The 16,208-nt window shown below is 40.2% G+C and overlaps 1 protein-coding gene across 2 annotated transcripts in view; it reads right to left on the minus strand.

The window, feature by feature from the left end:
- The window catches only part of grik2 (glutamate receptor, ionotropic, kainate 2), a 209,050-nt gene that overhangs the window by 10,583 nt on the left and 182,259 nt on the right, over positions 1 to 16,208 (minus strand). The window contains exons 16-17 of one of the 2 annotated variants that reach the window (XM_047598050.1): positions 10,334 to 10,584; positions 10,073 to 10,100 (exon numbers count right to left, since the gene is read on the minus strand). In XM_047598050.1, coding sequence (XP_047454006.1) covers positions 10,073 to 10,100; positions 10,334 to 10,584 — 279 coding nt within the window. The remainder of the gene's footprint in view (positions 1 to 10,072; positions 10,101 to 10,333; positions 10,585 to 16,208) is intronic. The other variant, XM_047598051.1, reaches the window with a different exon arrangement.

The following is a 16,208-nucleotide window of genomic DNA, read 5'->3' on the forward strand; positions in this document are numbered from 1 at the left end:
CTAGCATGAGAGAAGCTAACAATGCTAATTAATTAGTCAATGCAAATGACCTGAATAAAATAATGATAATAATGTATGATTATAAATAGCACTAGGCTGAGTTTAATATAGAACACATACAGTAGGTAGGTTGTCTCTATTTGATCTCTCCAAACGTTGAAGACCCTTGTTCTACAGGCATCACATGAAGTTTGGTATATATATATATATATATATATATATATATATATATATATATATATATATATATATATATGATATTTTATCAAACCAAAATAGCTTTAGTTGTCACATGTAAACAGTATCTACACACATACAAATAGTTTGACTTGAAGTTGATGCAGCGCACGTAGGCAGCGGTTTAAAGGGGTTTACGTTGCCCGTTCAAGGCCTCCGCCTGCATGGACACAGTGGGAATCAAACTGAATCGGCTCCTCCAACCACTAATCCACAGCTCCCCCTCCGGCTATATTTAGCTTTAAGTTGACAGCGTTGTATATTTTGTATATTACAATCAATCGCCTTTTCTGCTGCATAATGCTAACACTGCTACACTTATACTACATGTGCTGCAAACACATGAGTGCCAACAAATGTGTGTGTTTTTTTTTTTTTGTATTCAGGTTTCACAGTGTAGAGGCTGCCTGTCTAAGCCTCTCTCAAACAGCCCTTTCATAGCTATTGATTTTTCTCCCCTGTAAAATTAAATGGCATGGCAGTGTTTTCAACAGTAACAGCCACATAGCTCCAGGCTTTGGGAAACAGTGGGCCTACTCTGCTCGCTCCCAGGGGACACATTGTGATCATGGCTGCCTGCTGGTGGCATGTTGAATTGATGGCGGCTGCTTAGGGTCATTGGATTACAGAGTTTTTATGACGCTTAACAATCAGCCACGGCTGTAACGCCACACAGCACAGTGGAAAAGCTCAGAGGAAGCCTGCCTGCTTTCAGAAGAATGGGTAGGTGGTAAATTCAATTCAATGCTGAGAGCAGACATCGAAAGCAAAAAGCTACATTCTGTCAGAGATCATTTAAGGAGTCCTGGTCATTCCAATGAATAATGGTCAATAAGGCTGTATATCAAGAACACATTTGAAGGGGGGATGTTATTGGTTTAATCTTGTTCTGTGTTGAATTTCTAGATGCACCTGTCTAAAAGTAATCAGAGGAGGGTTATTTATGTTCATCACGGTGAAGCAGCACAGTGGTTAGCACTGTCAATCTGTCTTTCCTGTTTTCTCTGGCTCCTCCCACATCCACAAAACATTCATATTAATATACATAATGTATTATTGAATGCTACCTGTATAGAATATATCCCTTTTTCCAAATGCCAGCTGCAGATGGGGGAAATCTCCACTGAAGGATAAAGCTGGTCTAACTAATGGTAAGCTATTAGAGACGTGCCGTTCACGGGTGAACCGGACCTTCTGACCAGCTCTTTCAGTTGTGAGCCGTACTTCTTTTTTGCTCGTTTTTGTTGTGATGCACATGCAAGCTCCTGCTTTTCTTTGAGATGGTGTTGGTGACAGAGATGGTAGAGTGGAGCAGCTAGCAGTGGCTGTAAGGTTTGTCTTCCTGGTCAGCTCAGTGGCATTTATTTAATTTCTCATGTGATAAATAAAGCATCAGTCGATCTTGAATCTATATTTTAGAAATAGACAGACTACCAAAACATATTCTCGTGGTGGGATGTCTGAGTCTAAGAATGATTCTAATCCAAATCGTACCCTATCACAGTACTTATTTCGAGGATAAAACGAGTTACCGCCAGACTGGCAACTTAAAAAAAGAAAAAGAAAAATGAGCCGGCCTCTTGATACATAACTCCCATCTCTATACTTAGCATGTTAATCATGAAATGCTTACATTTTTTTTTTAAATACATAAATAAAAAAGTAGTCTTTTCTTCAGTAACTCTTCTGTAAGCCCAACATGAAAAAGAACCTCACCTGTGACAGTGATCTAATGGACTTCATTTAGCTTGAATGGAGGAGGAACAGCTGTGAAGCCACGATGCAGATGGGATGGGGCACGGCTCTGCTGCGCTCGCTCGGTTTACTCAGCCTGACTGTCCTCCGTGGGCAGTAAATGATTAGCTGTTTTGAGTGTGGGCTCCTCTGAGTTGACATCCATATTGGGTACACTGCAGTCTGCACTGAGGAACTGTGTTCAGGTTGTCGTCCTTACGCTTTTCATTGAATGCTTAGTATGCATGTCCACATAGGCATATTTTGTTTTGCATGTTCAAGTGAACGATTCGACTGAGTGACTTAGGTAACGTTCACACTTCTGGCTCTTTCGAGAAGTGCTGATTTCGGCATCTGATATCTGTTTAAGCTTTAGACACATTTGTATTATTCAGCTCTGAATAATCTGATTCTTGTCATCAAAATTGTAAAATATGCGTGTGCAGAATTCTTTTGCAGAAGACTTTTTGTTGTGGTGAATTGCAAAATTTGTCACAGACATCAAATATAGAGATTTGTGCATATGCAGTGATAGTTGAATCAGTTATCTTAAGATGTGCTTTGTCACTTTTCAACTAACTAATAAAAATTGTGTTTAGTTTTCACATTACTTCTGTTTCTGCCTCAAAAGCAGCTCTGCTTCTGCTCTTCTCCTTTATGTGTCCGTGTGTGTGTGCATCCATATGCATGCAAGTGTGTATCAGTGCGTTGGGTTAATGAGATGGGTTTCTCACACAAAGTTGGTGGTCCCTGCACGCCAAGAGCCAGGTTAGTCTGCAGCAGCCTCAGCAGCAGGCAGGAAGAGAGGAAAAAGCAGCAGGAGGAGGAGCGGGAGGAGAAGGAGCGGGAGGAGGAAGTGGAGGAGAAGCTGAGGGAGGGGAGGGATAGGTCGGGGGGAAAAGGAGCAGGAGGCAGAGGAGGAGGAGGAGGAGGAGGAGGAGGAGGAGAGGAAGGAAGGGAACAACCATGGTAATTATGGAAATCTGACAGACTATCATGGAGATGACAAAGAAATGCTCCACTGAAAGCCTATGAGGCATGTGATTTAGTGCAAAATTATATGACCAAAATCAGTTTTCTGAAAGACTTAACCTCGGTGAAATTAGCAGACATACTTTTCTGAAGCCTATTTTTGGCAAAGTTTTATCTCCAGTGAGGCGAAAGTCCAACTGTTTCTCTACAGATAGCATAATGAAAACAGACTTACTGTCCACTAGACTATACGTGTAGTAGAAAAGGTCTTTGATTCTGCCAAATTGGCCACACTCAAGTTAATCCAGGCTGTGTCTATAGCAACTAGCTAACACGAAAGCTAGCGGGAGAAAACTGATACTGAAGTCCTTATTGCAGCAATTCGAAAGCTGCTTTTACAAATATTTAGTTAAAGTGTGACTAGCAGCTGAATAGACCCTTTTTAAATTGAGCATACCCTTTACATACATCGACCAGGCATAACATTACGACCACCTCCCTAATATTATGTAGGTCTCCCTTGTGCCACCAACACAGTTACAGACTTTTCAGAGAATGGACATTGGCTTTCTGGGGGTGTCCTGTGGTGTCTGGCAACAGGATGATGTTAGTGGGGATCTTTGACTCCTAAGGGTGGAGGGGAGGATCTAGGGACTCTGAAGGCCGGTTTTGTTCTGTTTTTCTGTGTGTGTCTGTGTCAGCTGCTCGCCGCTGGGGATGGCAGCTGACATCATTGCTATGGGGTGGGGGTGCCTGGTGCCTCATGTCTTAGTAGCATTCACATGAATACCAGGTCCAAAAGTTGAATTGTCACAAGATGGTGGTGTTATTTACCCCTCCTGTCGGTGGTCATAATGATGTGGCTGATTAGTGTATACTCACATACTAAAGTGTAATGTTCCACTTTAATTTGACTGAATGCCCTTTAGCCCAATTCTTAAAGTTAAGTCCAGTACATTCAATTGTTATGCACTTAACGTTCTTTTTTAGTCTGTTATTGTTTATCACCTACGTCCCAGTTCTTCAGGGAGGTGGCAAATATTTCATCCCGCACCTACAACAAATACTTCTTCAGGCAGATCTGAAGTTATTGAGTTTTTAGATTTCTTTCCCCCAGTTTTGACTTTCAGTTATAATGGAAACAAAATTAAAGTGTGTGGGATAAATCCAAACGAGTGGCCTACAGAGGTCTATCATTGCAAACTTAGCAAATGTTTATTAAGTATAGATATCTAACATTACCCTCATCTTGTGGGATTACAATCCCTTTAGCAAATGCAGGAATCTCAATAACACAAAGGTATATATATATATATATATATACAGTATATATGCACAGGTCTTTGACATGTCTATTTAACCTTTAAAAACACTATAAAAAGTCTGTTGTGTGAAAGGGCGTATGGATGATCCCATTATATCAGTGACTGTAGCTGCTATTCTTGCTCCTCTAATGTTTCAGAACACAAGTAATTATAAAATGCAAATTGCAGGGCGTGCACTGTCAAGCACGTGAAGCACAACAAAGAGAGATGCTTAGCACCACATTTTTCAAATTGACACTTTCAGCATCGTGGTGTGAGAACAGCCCCATGTTGTAAGAGCAGAAGGTGCTGTGAAAAGCTGGGAACAACGGAACTAAACACACTGTGCGGTGGGTTTTCACAGTGATGTGAAAAGAAGATGGTTCTCTCTCAAATTAAGCTGATAATAATTAACTCTGGAATGAGGGGTTCCACAAGCACTTTTTTTTAAAAAAAAAAAAATCAATATTTGGACTAAAAATAATCAAGCTAAGGTTAAAGTTAAACCCTCGTATTGGTTTTCAAGAGCTGAACATCTGATCTCACGAACTTCTATTACTATTTGAGTTTTTTTTCTGACCAAAATAAGAGAAAACCCTAAAATAAAATGTCAGAATTACTTACTTTTGTGTAAGGTTGGATTGGTGGAAACCAGCTCACTATAAATCCACCTGTTAATGATCTACATGGCAGGGGTCTTATCTGTATTAAAGTAATTTATGTCCACATATTGTCAGGAACAGATTCTCCGATGCTGCATGGTTGCATTGTAGGATTAGCTACACAATAAGCGTTTTAATTTCTGCGAGGCCAGATGGATTAGTAAAAATGTCCATACCTGCCAACATTCCCGTCTTTCCCGGCTCTCTTCCGTATATCAAGGCCATCTCCTTTGCATGGCTCTCCAGTTTTGTTGCTTCTTCTTTGATTGTAATTGTAAACTCAAACTTGCATGACCCTCAGAGATCACCATGCATGGATACGCACGACACTTACCAAACATGCCAGATCATCTATCTCAAGGATCTCATTTTAGTTCGGGGGCCACATACAGCCCAGTTTGAACTTGAGGGGGGATCAGTAACGTAGCAGCATAATAACCTATAGATATTGACAACTGTATTTGTTTCAGTTAGTTTTAGAGGAAAGACGAACATTATGAACAACCTCAACCTCAAATTTCAAACATTTGCTGTTTAGTTCTGGGCCTCGGTGTCATGTTTTGTCCATAACTCTGACTATATGACCCCTAGTGGACAAGATAGCAATAAATTTTATTGAAAAAAAAAAAGAAGGCTAATACATCCCGCTGGCCTGATTGGACCCTCTGCCGGACCAGTTTTGGCACCCCGGGCCATTTGTTTGACAACCCTGATTTATCTGTTAGATTCTGCTTTTCATTCTACTCATGCTTCAAACACTACAGACAATTTGAAACCCATCTGTCAGTGCCACCTGGTAGCCCCACAGTCTGATACAGTGGGTATGTCAGTTGAAGTAGCTGGCTAACGTAACTGTTGGCACGGTGGCGTTCAACCTATAGAGCCCAAACACATCTGCAAAATTTAGTCGGTCCATTCATATCTGCTGGTCACCAGGACAGAGCTCACATGCCTCTTGGAAACAAAAAAAGGGAGTCGACATATGGACTTTTCTTCAAAACTTTGCAGATAATGAAAATTTAAGTAAACAGGAGCTTCCAAAATGCAGATTTAACCAGTTACACCAATGCTACAGTGCTTTACCACTGAGGACGTCACTTGTAGACAAGTAGTTTTTGTTTGTTTTTTTTCAAGGTAGGTCTTGAGATTCTCAACATTGAGATCTGAGGCTACTTAAGGACCACCTTGGACACTTTTCCAGACAAAAATGTCTTAGAAGTACCGTATGCCGCTTCAAGGCCCAACTTTAAACACCAATATTTGTCCAATTATATTTTATTCTAGTTCACTAGTACTATATCGTCTAAATGGTAAATAAATAAAAGTGTTGTGTGCCATCTCATGCAAACCGTGTGCTCCACAGTGTCTAACACAGTGCATAATGTATGACAGTAGTGGCCTTCGTGCAGGAGTGCAGGCAGTTCATTGTCAATACGAAGCTTAAAGTGGGGTGGTATCCGTAATCTAAACTTGAACTTGAACCTGTGAAGACTTTGTTCTTTGCCTGTGAGATATGGAGGGATAGGTTTGCGTATGCATTAATGCCCTGGTGCAACAAGAGCACATACATCAAAATAATTTGGAAGAATACTCCAGGAGCACCATGTTATACATCCATGGACGACTAAGGGTATATTAAAGATCTGTATCAAGATCCCTGTAAGCCCACCAGCAAAAAACAACAAAACAAACAAAAAATAAAATGCTTTTTCGTGCAGATATCTGTATCTGTATATAGGAAGGAGGGAAAAAAGTGTAGCTGAACGATGACTGATCCACACAACATCACTCAGGCCAACTAGAGGCAGGACAAATCTATTGCTCTCCAGAGCCAGTGTTCCTGGCTCTGAGAAATTGCATTCGCTTTATTTGTCACGTCCACAAATTTGGAGGGGTTTGAGTTTCTCACAGAGCACCGGAGGGTGGGTATGTTTGTTTGTTTGTTTGACTGTCGAGTTCAAATAGCGGCCTTTCTCAGAAACTCCGCTTTTCGTTTTTGGCAATGAGGCCAAGGGGCACCTAACTGCCTCACCGTCAAGGGTACATTAAATCATGCAGGTCCTGCAGCAACATTCAGTGTATCCTGGTGGCAGTAGCGGCCGAGGCAAATACAATCCAATGGGATCAGTATCATTATTATCCACAATCAAAAGTGCTCACAAAGGTTATCGTGATCATATCATCCAAGCTGGAGCACCATCTAATGTTGTGTTTGACGAGGTGCATTATACCTGCTGATGCGGAGGAGCAGTAAAAACAGCCCTAGTGCCAAGGATGCATTACATTTATGCAACAACCTGCAACAACATAAAAGTAGATGGAACTCATGAGGATGTTAATTGATAATTATTGTTGTCTGTGGACAGTTTCGTAAAAATACTTTAATCGTGTTACACGCTTCATTAGCGCTTTGCCTTGGATGGTATCGCTGCAGCCTCTGCTTCGGGTTCATTCTTAATTTATTTTTTGTGCAGTCCATTACAATACCTTAGGCACATTTAAAAATGGGTTTCCTCGACGAGAGTAGAAAATAACTAGTACCTCCGGTGACTCTGGAGATCTTGCAAGTCTTCATTGTGTGAAACCAGTGACTCTAAGAAAACTATTTTGGACTTCTTAGCAAGAGGATATTTAGAGAAAATGAATATGACTTTTTCTTAAAGAAGAGCCATTCTGCAGTTTTGGTTATAGCACATCCACAAATTTTATAACCATCACCGACTCTATTCAGAACATCTTAACTGTTCTTGGGGGTTTTCAGGGGATTTTCTAATAATAAATGAATACCAGGACAATCAGTTCAACCAGAACTCTGAACTAAATCATACATGTTTTTGATCTTTTATGTAACAAACGTTATTGGCTGCTGTTGAATATTGCCTAAGTTTCTTTTGTAAATCACTGTTTTTCAGAACCAATATAGCAGAATTTTTTTTAACTCCTGCGAAGCAGCTTTCTCCACATGCTGATATTAAAACTGGTCATCCACTCACTACTGACTTGTTAATGAATTAGATTTTTGCTAGCTTCAGTGTGCACAGGCAAATGTTTGTACTTGTGGTAACAGCTAAATGGAAGCTGCTTTAGATTATATTTGTCTCTGGACAGATGTTCATGGTAATTTTTCATGCTGTCTGTTCACTGTTGATAGAGCCAGTAAACATTTAATTGATAAAGTAAGTGTTTTAAACATGGTTACCAGTATCTTTATATAGGTTTCAACCGATTTGGGCACAGGCTCAGCTTTTTATATGTATAATTGTGTGTATTTACGTGTGTGTGTGTGTGTGTTAATCTACTTGAGAGGACGCATGAAATTGCTCAACAAGTTAAAACACTGTACAATAAATACAATCAGTACCGGTGTTGCCAGATATGATGATTATTGTATTTATACAGTAGTTTCAGGGTCAATGCGATATAAAAGTGCAAATATACAATTTAAGTTTGCAGTAAGTTTTCAGTCAAAAGGTCAAGGCTCTGTATTTATTGTTATTGCAGTTCCATTCACTAGACTGGAGACCTGTCCAGGGTGCACCCCGCCTCTCGCCCAGTGACAGCTGGTATAGGCTCCAGCCTTCCCAGTAAAAGAATGAATGAGTATGATACTTCTTCCTTCAACATTTGTATTGATCAGTGTTGCCAGATGGGAAACAAAGTCTTTCAGGCCAAGTACCTACAGCTCAATACACTCCTTCAACAGCAATCATGAAAGCTCATTTAAAGGATTTGTGCAGCTTCTCTGGATTCCAAGTATTAAATCATTTTCATTTGCCTTCTGATTTTAAAACACATTATATCTGTATGTAACTAGAGATCCTACCTAACCAGAGATAATTCTGACTTAAAAGACAATAATCAAACTGCAAAATATGTGAAAAGTGAGAATAAGTGTCTCGGAGCGTGATATCTTTAGAATGTCTGACAGTTTCAGTTCAATTTCAGTATTGAAACACACTACAGAGCTTTTCTTCAAAACGCAAAATCTTTTTTTAACAAGATTTTGCCCCTTCCTGTAATTATTCTGTTATTCATTAGCTATTGATAACTACAATCTAAATGCAGTTTTAGTTTGTACGTTTTGTTGTCATATATAGATATGTGATATAATATACATTGTGATAATTGTTTTGCTGCATTTTGCCTTCATATGCATCTTCTTTTGATGGTAGTGGAAAGCAAATATGCAAAATTCCCATGTTGATGGTGGTTTCACCATTAATATTTCAACAAAATGAACCTGGGGTCATCTGATCTTCACATTTCTGTGCTTTTCTTATCAAAAATGTGTAAAACGGATAATAATCTCAATGTAACAAGGGGGTTATATATATATATAACCCCTTTTACAGATGCTCTGAGACTTTGAATTATACATTTATCAACATATTGTAGCGTACAATGTTGCTATACAGATTTATTTTTTTAAAAAAAAGCTATTTTGTCTGCAAATGCAAATATTTCTCTTCATTGTAATTACATTTCTAATATTACAAATATAATGTGTACTAAGTTATATACAGATTTATTATTTTCACAGTATACACAGATTTAAAATAATTTATTTAGAATAAAGCACTAGCAGTAAACCAGTTTAGATATGTTAGCTGGTCCGTTTCGTTATCTTGTGCCTTACAGTTTTTTGTCAGGTACCCTGACACCCCAGATGTTTATAATGAGTATTCGTATCATTGATGTTTTATGTACTTACTATATGTCAGCAGCTAATGGCATGATCTGATCTAGGATATAGGCTTTGAATGCATGTATGCACCAGATATGAAACGCAGAAAGGTGAGAGAAGCTATAAGCAGGTGGTGGTGGTGGTGGTGGAGGAGGAGGTTGTGGTGAGGTGTGTGTGAGTGATTGTGGCTGTTCACGATATGGGGTCATGCAGCAGAGCAAAACCTTGTGACTGTGTATCGTATTAATGCTAGCACTGCAAAACAAGTTTTATTACTCTGGTCTTAGTGTTCCCATTCTCTGTGGTTTTAGAAAAAAAATATATAAACAGTAGTTTTGGGAAGTTTTAGATCATGTCAGATTACAATTGGGGGGTGGGTGGGGGAGGGGGAGAAAATGTTTCTGGAGTTTGTTCTTGAGGTCATTTGAGATGGTGGTTAAAGTCTAGCTTGGATCCGTGGTGACAGCAGAATTCCTCACGTTTCTTATCTCGTTGACGCCATTGGGCCTAAGTGAATAAATGCAAAAAAACCAACCCTTATCTCACTGTATAGGATACAGCACTGTCATCATAGTGTGTGTTTGTGCAAACTGAAATGATTTACTAGAAACTATAAAATAAACTAATATAGTTAGCATATATTTTGTTTCATTTTTAGCATGACGTCTTTGCCACGACACTGACTTTCATGGCACTGGTGCCGCTATCGTTGTTGTTGAATGTCAGGGGGCGTGTCTTACCTTTTCAAGTTGTGCGTTCTGTTTGGACTTGTAGAGGAACTCGCCCACGGCCACGAACACGGACAGGACGAGTCCGGCAGCGAGGACGATGAAGATCCCGCCGATGTTCTGCACCCCGAGGGCGCTGGCCTCCTTGCTCTCCTCCTCGGGACAGCCGTTTCCCCGCCACCACTTCTCCTTCATCATGTGCAGCTTCCCTTCCTCCTGAAGCTGCAGGATGGCAATAGTGATCTTATCTCTGTATGGAGAGCCTGAAGGACCAAAAACACATGAGATCAGTATAAGGACGCACATCCTGCTTGTCCCATCCAGCTCTGCTGCATCTAGTGAAATCTTTCTCTCTTTCGGAGGCACTTCAATTCATTTCATTTATTTGGATCTGCATTAGCTTAGGCTAAGGCTATCATTTTTGTTCTTGGAGTCCACACTTCTCACTTTACTTTGAATGTAACTAAACTCTCTGTCCTTCCAGATGTCTTCCCTTCCCCCTTATCGTTTTGTTAACACCCGATTCGATAGGCGTAGCGTAAAAGTGAAGACTCATGACGGTAAGGATTTATTTCACAAGAAAGAAAACAAAAAGACAACAGGTGAGCCATGCTGAGCTGCTGCAGGGGAAAGGTCATTCCTCTCCTCAGGCCTCTTCAGTCTTCTCAGATGTGGCTGGTTAGGGTGATCAGGCACAGGCCAAACACACCTGTGCAGCCAGTGGAAATGCAGAGGTAGCCCTGCTGTTAGCCCCGCCCCTGATGTATTTCACCTGTGTCTAATTGCTCCACTTGTATTTAGCCTCTGTGTTTCCTTCCTCCTTTGCCAGTTTGCCTTTGTCCTCCATGAGAGAAACGTGCCAGCCTGTTTATTGGTTTTGATTTTGTCTTTTGGAAGTAAAGCCTTTCTAACCACCATCTGTGCCATGGGCTGTGCAACTGAGTCCTCCATTACCAGCTCCTTGTTTCAACTCTATATTTAGAACAAATAGTCAGTTTGGTGCAGAGGAAATCCTTTTTATTTTCATAGAGAATGTACAAAACCATTTTGGCTTCTTTAAGGCACAAGGTTGATTGGGGCTTTTGCTGACCTCAGAGCTTGGTTGTGGTGTCAGAAAATACTTGTTTGACTTTCCATTGCACTTTTGCAAACAACGTTTACATCAATACGTCTGAAAAACCACCTAATTAGAGCGTAAAAGTTTTTTAGCTTTAGGTATTTCAGAGGTTTTTAAAAAAGTGTTTCCATTACCTTGTTGTTGTTAGTGGGGTCCTATGGGTCCTATCCAGCAGAACATTGAACTGTCACAGGATGGTCACTGTTATTTACTTCTCCTTATATCAGTGGTCATAATGTTATGTCTGACTGGTGTATTTTAGGTAGACCAACACAAACCAGACATTAAGAATATGTTTTCACTTGCTTCTCTGTTCACAATAATGCAATGTAACATTTAAGCCATTTGGCTGATTCAGATTCTGAATTTTACCCACATTGATGATTTTGTGGTACTTGATATAAAATTGAAACTCTGACATGACCCTACAGATCCTTCGGTAGTACTTAAGGTTAACAACTTAACAATCTTTTGTTCATTTGTTCAATTAGTCTGTGGGCATTGCACACTTGTTCTATAATTCTTTTACTTTGAGTCATCCTTCCTGTAATGCAGCATGTAATTTTGAGATTTTGGTACGTTCCAGTATTAAATGCACATATTATTTTCTGTGAATTATTTATGCTCATGTATTACCCCCACGGGCACAACAACACTAAACTAATAGACCTAAAATACATCTGTGGGGCTCATATTCTCGCTCGGTCTACCTGCATAGCTGCCTAATTAAAAACCAGTTGCCATGGTTAATCCGTGCTAATATTTTCACTGAGAGCTGTTTGCCGTGCCATAAGGTAACATCCCCAAAGCGAGTCTTTAAAATGTTCGCTTCAAATCAGTTCCACCATCTCTTTTCAGTTTTCCCAGTGGGCCCTTGCACCTCTTCCTCAGCTTTACTTATTAAGAATGGCCCCACATTGAGATGTTTGGTTAAACCTAAAGGGTGAAACTTTGTAAAATCTAAAAAAAAAATAATAATGAAAAAAAAAAACCTTTTGCGGTGCAGCCTGTATGCAGCAATCAGCTTCTGAATACAGCTTGAGTTATTATGAATACACTAATAACACCTATTATCTTAAACACTCTCCCTGGAGCACAAAGGGGAAAGAAAACATATTTAGATTTGAAAACATTTTCACTAGCTTCACTGGAGGGAAAAAAACTGCTGTGATTTGTAGTTTGTATGCAGAGCTAGTTCAGTGAACTGCAACGGTGGAAAAAGCTCCCGTGGCAGCGCTGAGCCTTGAGGTGCAGCCCTCCATCTCGAGGTGGCGTGGCCGCAGTCAAAAGGCCACGTTCGCACCCTTGAACACCTCTTCTGTCCTTCATCATCTCCCCAAGGGCTTCTGGCATCTTTATCTTGAAGCAGGCGGCATGTTTCAAAAGCATCTATCTCCACGGTGACGGCAAAAGTGAATCAGATTCTGGCCCTTGTTGTTCACTGCTGTCCGGGGTAGATACCTTCCCCTCGGCTCTGGAGTGGAACAGCGAGCCGCCGCGTGTCAGATAAATCGCTTGCTACCACAATGATCCTTGAAAGCAGGCCAGACCCGCCTGATCAAAACAAATGGGACAACCTCGGCTGTGATATCGCGGGCAGGATGAACACGGGCACTGTGTCACACAGTCAAGTCCAGTGATGCGCTGTGCCAGCTTGTTTTTTGGCAAGTGGTGTAACCCAAATTCACATTCCCATGAAATGGGTGAAAAATCTGAAGCTTCCTGACCCACTGAGCTGAAAACAGAGCCACAGCTCCAAAGGGTTTCACAGTTTCACATTAGAGTTGTGAAATATACAGCACGTCATCGGATCCACCATTACCTGGATGAACAATTGTCCATTTCTCCAACCTGCCCATTGTTCCTCCTATACTCTTGAGCTGTCACATAAGCTATATGTTTTATTATTACAAGCCAGCCAGGCCGGTTTTGTAAAGCATCTTGAGACAGTTGGTATTGTTTTTTGCTGCAGTGTAAATGGAATTGAATTAAATGATTTTCAGAGAGCCAGATGGCGTTCTGAGTTTGGCCTTGGCAGTGAGGCTTCAAAACTCTATCGAGACCACAGACTCCGTTACAAGTGACAACTCAAGACCATCCAGTCACAATGCCCATGGATGACAGTGTCAAATGACGGTCATATGCTTTGTTCCGGAGCGAGAAATCTCCACAGCTGCTTGCCATATTGTGATTAAATGAGCTACACGAACATTCGTATGATTTATGGAAAAACTACTGATGTAGATACTTCTGCAGAAACCCTTGATGCATGCCCTCACCTCATCCCACCTGCTTCTTACATAACCAGAACTCGGCTGCTCCTGTAACCACATTACTCCTGTCCTACCTTTTGATAGTGTCGTAAAGAGAATCAATTTTCAGACTGCATTTAGTTTTAAATGCCAGAACCTTGATTGTTTACTCCTTGACATAGGACATTCTTAAACCTATAGAAATGGTAGTGAAAAAGTCTTGCAGTCTTGACTTGTGAAGTCAAAACAGTGTTTTCTGCAATAGAACCCAAGACAGTTATTATCGAATTTGGAGGCCAAGGGCCTTTTGCTGTCCTTCATGTTTTTTTTTTGTTTTTTGTTTTTTTTCTTGGTTGTTTTTCAATCGTTCCTAAAGCGTTATTGTGTGTGTGTGTGTGTGTCTGTCTGTGTCAGGCTGCATCCTGCTGGGGATGGCTGCTGCCATCAAGGAGTGTCATTTCTATAGGGTGGGGGTGTCTGGTCTGGTCTGGTCTGGTCTAGGTGGGTGCTACATGTCTAAATAACATCCACACCATTAAAGTTTCCCAGCAGAACACTGAATTGTCACAAGATGTTATTTACTTCCTCTATCAGTGGTCATAATGTTGTGGCTGAACGTCCATACATTATAAAAGTTAATTTCAGGATAATGGCTGCATAACTTCGAATCAATAGAACTATAATATAACTCCCAACTCAATACACATGAGAGCAAAACCTCATTGTGTCTGTTATGGGAAATATTCTCCCATTACACACACTCTGCTTCTAGATTTAGGACAATTGCCGCCGATTTCTTGAGTGACTAATAGTTTGATCGGTAAACAAGACAACTTGACCTTGAAAATATGCTGCCGTTTAAAACTCATGCATGTAAGTTCCTTTAGCTCTGAATTGGATTTTGTATATTTTTTTTAAATTGTTGATGGAAATTTAAATGAAAACGATTGTATTGTGCAAGTGTAAATATCAGGATTCTACATTCCTGTATTAATATACTGTTGGGATTTCTCCTGATTCTGGTTATCTGTATAGGTGGTGCAGCAGATGACCTCCGTTAATTCGTATAAGCTTAAAAACAGGGCCCTCTGTATGTGCCCATCAAAGGCGAGCCTAATCCTCCAATTCACTGAAGAGCGGAGAGCGAAATGACAGGCCAACGCTGAATGTGGAGTAAGACACATTGACGTTATCTGCCTGATCAAAGCGCTGTAATAGCTGACTGATCACTAATGCATTGTCTTTCAGCGAAAAGGACCAGAAATTCAAATGTAGCGTTAATGCCTAATCTGTACTTTTAGCCCGCTGAGTGCAATTCTGCTCTTTTTTTTTTTCATAATATTTGTTTTTGCATTACAAGTGTTCATAGAAATTTATATTCAAAAAATACTAATAAACTGCAGAAAAGGAATGATGTAGACATAGATTTGAGTTTCTTTTCACCTTAACATCATAATTCACGGAAAATATGTACGAAAAATCAATAGACAGGAGTAACAATTGCATACTCACTCATGCTTATTATAAACGCACAAGGAACATTGTGTAAGCATACATGTGCAGAAACACACCCCCACTCATGTACATGGTTCTGCACACATTAGTTTAATCTATTCCTTGTGGAGCGCTTCTGAGGCATTTTAATCTATTTTGGTTTCAAATGTTTAATTTGATTTAACAAGGGATTATGTCATACATTTACTTTGCTTGTCTAGTTTGTTCCATTTTTTCTTATATTTGAGGTTTCCCATTCTCTCCTGTTTCTTGTGATTATGGCTGGATACATTACACAACATAGATAAAGTAAATATTCCTCTCTTCTCTCCCTGTACATCTGTTCCCTATAAATATATACATAAATATAAGTAAAATACTTTCAAAAGTTTTGTATTTTTTTGTATATCAAAGTATTTACTTTACTAAATGCTTTATTTTCATTCACTGAGAGTTCTTTGTCTAATATCCTTTCTTTCTCTTTGACGCGTTGCAGAGAGTTCTCATGAGGAGCTGAAAGTATAGTTCATGGTGAGCTAGGGGCTGGGGCTGGGCAGGGCCAGGGGTAAGAGGCGGCGATCTTCTATCTCTACAAAAATATATTCAGGCTGCATTAAAACTAGGCTCTTTCCTGTTGATGAGATAAAACTAAAAAAAGGAAGGAAGGAAAGAAAGAAAGAAAAAATAGCCCTCTGGGCAATGTGAAGGACAGCAGCCTGCTGACAAGCTGCTCCAACATTTCCCTGCTTCCCCCGTTTGATTAATGCAGCCTAATGAAGCTAAATGACGATTGATAGTCATCAGGGGAAGAGACAAAGAGAAAAGGGAGGATGAGGAATAATGCACAGGCTCCTGAGACTACAGTTAGGACAGAGGGGGAGACGGTAGCTACACAAAACTGGCAGATTAAACGTGTAGTGTTAGTACACTTACAAGGAATTTGTCTGCATTTAACCCGTAGCCATGCAAAGTGCCCAGTGAACAGATTGTAGGGTTTCTTGAGGCACCTCAGACAGGGACGTAG

The sequence above is a fragment of the Mugil cephalus genome, chromosome 11 (assembly GCF_022458985.1).
Source record: "Mugil cephalus isolate CIBA_MC_2020 chromosome 11, CIBA_Mcephalus_1.1, whole genome shotgun sequence".
Classification (NCBI taxonomy): domain Eukaryota; kingdom Metazoa; phylum Chordata; class Actinopteri; order Mugiliformes; family Mugilidae; genus Mugil; species Mugil cephalus.